Raw genomic sequence first — 5,965 nt, 5'->3', positions numbered from 1 at the left:
GATAATAACGACTCGTGTCATTTGGTCTTCTGTACAGGGATGACTGGTGAACTGCTGTCCACAAACACCTCAGCAGAGTTCATCAAACAGACAGGCTGAAGAGTGGAGAGGGTGGAGGGCGGAGGACTGATGCAGTTACAGCAGGACAGCTGGGGAACCCCCCCCCCATCCCTGTGTGTGTGTGTGTGTGTAGCCGACCCCCCCCCTCATCGGTCCAGCACTCTGCTGTAACCCTGAGGGCTGCCCCCCCCCCCTCATCGGTCCAGCACTCTGCTGTAACCCTGAGGGCTGCCCCCCCCCCTCATCGGTCCAGCACTCTGCTGTAATCCTGAGGGCTGCCCCCCCCCTCGCTCTTCAGCTCAGCAAACACCAGAGTGAAGAAGTGAGGGTCGGCGTTGATGCGCAGCATCTTGGAGCTGGTGGCGTCAATGATGGCCAGACAGCGGTCCCAGAAGGCCTCCTTCCCCGCCTCCACCAGGAAGGGCTTGAGGGGGTAGGAGATCTCGTTGCCCATGTAGGAGTAGGACAGGTATAGGCATGTGAGCAGTGTGGCCTGCAGCTCATGCTCTGACGCCACCAGCTCTCCATCCACCACCTCCCTGCACAGCATGTAGACAAACACCACGTTGGCGGGCGTGACGAAGGCCTGGTCCTGCCAGCCCTGCAGCAGCAGGGAGCGGTCCACTGCCCGCAGCCACAGCACTGGCTCGGCTGGGGACAGCTGCTCCAGCCGGTAACAGCGTCCACACAGGAACCTGCCCAGGCAGCTTAGCAGTTCGCTGGTGGAGGCCTGCACGATGACGCGCTTGGGAGACGACGGCAGTGTTCCCTGGGGAACCTTCCTGACGGAAGAGATCTGCTGGGGCCTCCCGTAGCCATAGTGGTGGCCCAGCCCCAGCCCCTGGCCCTGGCCCGGCCCCCCGGGGCCCCCGTAACTGGACAGGTTGGCACAGGACAGGGACTTCTTGACGTTGTCGTGGTTGCGGTGCAGCACATGGTCCTTCTGGTAGAGGCTGATGTTGTTGTTCAGAGGGCCGGACAGTTCCCCTGCAGGACAGCCCTTCCTGGAGCTGCTGTGCTTCTTGGTGGAGGCCACCAGCCTCTTCCAGGAGAGGGCCGGGAGGAAGATGGCCTGGCCACGCTTGAGGCCGCCCTCCCTCTGCACGCTGACAGGCCGGCCACTTAGGCTGGGGTAGTGGCTGAGTGACCCCGAATGGTTGTCATAGTAGCCGGGTTTCCTGGCACCAGGGGACAGGGACAGCACGGTGCCCATGGCGACGGGTCAGGGGTCGGGGAACGTCTGGTTGTGGACAGAAGGGAGAAGGAGGCGGGGCTCTCTCCTGGGGAGGGGTTACAGTCCAGGTGGCATGGAGAGGAGCAGCGGCACCGGACAGTCTTCAAGATGACTCACAAACCTCCATGCTCATGACACAAGTATGTCTGGAACAGGGAGGAACAACTGTTTTTAAGGTTATGAAAAAAAAAAAGTTCAACAAACTGTGATCTGTCATCTGAAATGAGCACATTTGCTATTTCCCCTTTACCTCGGCTTGCTGTGTTTGTCCACTCTGCCCTAGATATCAGAGTAGCTTTCTGGGTTAAGTAAGTCTGCAGGGACGATCTCTTCTCATGTCGTCTCTGGAATGACCCAGTTAGCCTCCATGCATCCCAAGCTGACAAGTTAACTAACACACACATGCTACTGTAGCCTACATCACTGCCGCGTGACTGACAGAAAATCAGCAGCTCGATGAATAGACTCATTTTACCTTATTCTCATGTCACAGTCCTGTTCATGAACAGAAAGTCTGTGCGCTTCACAATACAGACGCTCATTTGCTGAAAACATTCAAAAACTAGCGATGTCTATCATCAAACGCAATTAACCGTATCTTTTTGGGGGGTACAAAGAGGTGCTCACCTGGTAATCATAGAAGAGACTGAACCAGTTCGATGTCCATTCTCCTCACTGTCGCAGTCCGCGCCGACAGATTGGCTGTTCCAACGGGACTGGATTTAGTTTGTGGATGAACATAGGGGACTCACAGTGTTGATTTAACATCAAGAAGGTTTGGACCATCACCACGTTACAATACTCTTTTAAAATATAGGTCAACTTACAATTCAATATTGATACTCTTCTCAGCGTGTAAGTAGTCTACTTATTTGCCCTAGAGAGCAGAACTGCTGCGCCTGTAATAATCGTTATGCTCGGCTGGTAGAGTGCAGGTGTGAAACATTCTGAAGAAGTCTAAATTGAAAGTGTCCGTTCTGAGTGTCTGTGCAGAAAAGATTCATTCATTTCATTAAAAAAAGTGGACGTCGCAAACTTCCACTGTTACATCCCCCTGCCGTTACGTTCCATCCCATCTTCAAAACCAAGTAATAGAACTTGAACGCGGCATGATTCCATCATTTTGACGCTCAAGTGGCAGTTATCCGTCTGTTGTCCGTGCGAACGGTCAAATCGGTTTCACTCGTTCAAGACACGGAACAAAACAACCGTCTCCGTGTCAGCCTGCCTTCACACTGATTCAGAGCGCGCGCCGCACCGGGCAGCGCGAGGCGGATCATCAACTATTCAGTGGACAGACTCCTCCTCGAGCGCGGGCTGGGCTGGCCGACGCGCAGTTGATGTCGGTCACTGCAACGAATAAGTCTGAATAGTACTCAAGAGATATAGGACTAAGCCCGTTTTCATTTTTTCTTTGATAATTCAGCTAGGGTAGATGGAGGGGACACACCCATTTTTGAAAGTAGTCAACTCCCAAACATGCTCAGGATCACGTCTCGTCTAATATCATTAGTAGCCTATTTGCCACACTGTACATTAGTTGTGATTGGTGGAGACATGCTGGTCATCAAAGATCATTAACAGCTATCTGTAGCTCTGCTGACGGACAGCAGAACACCAGGGCGGTGATGTTCCTGTGGGTGCAGTTAGTGGTGTTTTACTGCATGCCTGCATATCGATCAGGCCAAGGAGTTCGATTCCCTACACTTCTCTGTGCTACCGCAAGATTCAAGCATCAGCCTCCTCACCCAGCGGGCCGCGGCGGGGCCACGGCTGCCTGCTTCTCAAAGCTGCCCAGTCATGCTCACGAGCTGTAACCGGTGGTGTGGTTAGCCTGGGTTCCTGGCTTATGTTCCTGGGAACATTGTGTTTAGTACACCTAACAGCATGTGAAAACTCTTTGATTATTATATATTATTATTATAATAAAAATAAAAGTTAAAAAAAATGGTTCCTAAAGGTTGGAGAAATACTTGGGAAAACAGAATAGATTTTTTCTTTTTAAGTTAAAGTATTAAAAAAAAGTTTTAATTGTATCGTACTCAACAAGTACTCATCAGTATTGATGAGTACTTGTTGAGGACTTTATACTATACTCTACTGTTGTACTCTACTGTTGTACTCTACTGTTGTATTCTACTCTGCTTTACTCTGTTTAAGGCTTCTCTGTTCTCCTCTCTTCTCCTCTACTTTCACTGTGTGAAAAACCTTTTGAAAGGTTAGGAGAAAAAAAAGTTGTAGTTAGCACTACAACTTATACCAGTCTTTTAAAACATGATTATCTGTACTTGAGTGAAGGATGTGTACTTTAGTCATCTCTGGCCTCCACACTCTGGATCTTCACTTCCACCCTTAGCTTCCTGCACAGGCTCACAGATGCAAACTAACAACATTAGAGCAGAAAAACCTCAAATCTCCTGTTGACCACAGAACCGTCTTTGTTATGGTGTCTGTCCAGTTTATCACACAGAGAGAGAGAGAAAGCTGATTGGTCTGCAGCTGTATAGGGGAGATCTCCTCATTCACCAACACCCTCCTTCTCCCTCCCCTCTCTCCTCCCTCCTCCCCTCTTTCTCTTCCCCTCCCCCTCCCCTCCCTCCTCCGTCCTCCCTCCCTTACACCCCTCCCCCCCTCCCCTCCCCCTCCGCTCCCCTCCCCTCCCTGAGAGAGAGACACAGAGAGAGACACTTAGAAAGAAACACAGAGAGAGACAAAGAGAGACAGAGAGAGAGAGGATGGGGAGATAGAGAATACAGGCAGGGTGAGAGGTAGGCTGGTGAAAGATCAGCTTTAATCAGTCAGACAGACAGTCAGTCAGACAGACAGTCAGACAGCTGGCTCATCTGTTGGGGCGGATGTCTGCCTCTAATCTCCTGAAGCTACAGCAGACCTGGCAGGCAGCAGAGCCTTACTCTCTCTCTCTCTCTCTCTCTCTCTCTCTCTCTCTCTCTCTCTCTCTCTCTCTCTCTCTCTCTCTCTCTCTCTCTCTCTCTCTCTCTCTCTCTCTCTCTCTCTCTCTCTCTCTCTCTCTCTCTCTCTCAATTCAATTCAATTCAGCTTTATTAGCATGACAGTCATTACGACCGTATTGCCAAAGCAAGATGCACAACAACAGACAACCATACATTAACAACACAATTCAAAAACAACATAAGGAACTACAGTTAGTATTGTCCGGAACATGTGGTGACAACAGTGTCAAGAACAGAAAACAACAAATCAAGACAAAAACAACCTAAGTAAATAGCTACATTGATATGGACAACCCATATTACAAATATAATTTCAAGGCTGGTCACACTGTATTCAGGTATTCCCTGATTTCATGGCACTCTTTTAGAAATCGTCCAGATAGGGGGGCTGTGTGTCCCTCCCCTAAGAGTACTTTTAGCTTTTCATCATCAGACAGTGTGGTGAACGATGGTCTCTCTCTCTCTCTCTCTCTCTCTCTCTCTCTCTCTCTCTCTCTCTCTCTCTCTCTCTCTCTCTCTCTCTCTCTCTCTCTCTCTCTCTCTCTCTCTCTCTCTCTCTCTCTCTCTCTCTCTCTCTCTCTCTCTCAGTTCAATTCAATTCAGCTTTATTAGCATGACAGTCATTACGACCGTATTGCCAAAGCAAGATGCACAACAACAGACAACCATACATTAACAACACAATTCAAAAACAACATAAGGAACTACAGTTAGTATTGTCCGGAACATGTGGTGACAACAGTGTCAAGAACAGAAAACAACAAATCAAGACAAAAACAACCTAAGTAAATAGCTACATTGATATGGACAACCCATATTACAAATATAATTTCAAGGCTGGTCACACTGTATTCAGGTATTCCCTGATTTCATGGCACTCTTTTAGAAATCGTCCAGATAGGGGGGCTGTGTGTCCCTCCCCTAAGAGTACTTTTAGCTTTTCATCATCAGACAGTGTGGTGAACGATGGTCTCTCTCTCTCTGTCTATCTCTCTCTCTCTCTCTCTCTCTCTCTCTCTCTCTCTCTCTCTCTCTCTCTCTGTGTCTATCTCTCTCTCTCTCTCCCTCTCTCTCTCTCTGTGTCTCTCTCTCTGTGTCTCTCTCTCTCGCTGCATTACTGTAAAAAAATCAACTGCTTACAGCACCACAACATTTAGTGACAACATTACTCGAGAACACCGCAGCATTAGCCCAAAACACACAACACACAACACACAACAACATTTGCAGAAACGCATTTCAAATTGCTCACAATGGAAGTCTTCTAGACCACGCGTGCATTTTGTAAATCCTAAGATTATAATTAAAATATAATAAAACTCAATTTACTTTGGTGAATTTAAGATGTGTTCTTGGTTGGAATTATTTCAAATTGACAAAATTGATTTTTTTGTTGTTGGTGGGAACCCAACTAATTCCACTTTGCACTGCCCCTAGTGGTCTGGAGCACTTCTGTTGTGAGCAACTTTAAATGCAGTGTTTCTGCAAAGGTTGTTGTGTTTTGGGCTAATGCTGCTGTGTTCTCGGAATATGCTGTGGTGTTCTCGGCTAATGCTGTTGTGTTCTCGGCTGATGTTGGTGGTGTGAACCAATGTTGTTGTGTTGTCACTTAATGCTGTGGTGTTGTAAGTAGTTGATTGTTGAAATGCAGCGTTTTTATAAATGTTTCATTTTTGATAATGTCGTTGTGTTGTGCACC

General features: G+C 48.3%; 1 protein-coding gene across 1 annotated transcript; it reads right to left on the bottom strand.

Annotated features, from left to right (window-relative positions):
* Positions 1–301: 301 nt before the first annotated feature.
* Positions 302–1,275, bottom strand: LOC146295882 (cyclin-dependent kinase 5 activator 1). The gene has a single exon (XM_084695725.1). The coding sequence runs from the start codon at positions 1,271–1,273 to the stop codon at positions 302–304; it is 972 nt and encodes a 323-aa protein (XP_084551851.1). The 5' UTR covers positions 1,274–1,275.
* Between the last annotated feature and the right edge of the window lie 4,690 nt (positions 1,276–5,965).

Source organism: Hypomesus nipponensis, chromosome 4, assembly GCF_054491055.1.
Source record: "Hypomesus nipponensis isolate SF chromosome 4, ASM5449105v1, whole genome shotgun sequence".
Taxonomy (NCBI): domain Eukaryota; kingdom Metazoa; phylum Chordata; class Actinopteri; order Osmeriformes; family Osmeridae; genus Hypomesus; species Hypomesus nipponensis.
Note: the sequence above shows the minus strand (reverse complement) of the source record. Positions and strands in the feature narration are given on the sequence as shown.

Excerpts from the sequence above, each read along its gene's own strand:
- LOC146295882 (XM_084695725.1), bottom strand. The coding sequence starts at position 1,273 with ATGGGCACCGTGCTGTCCCTGTCCCCTGGTGCCAGGAAACCCGGCTAC.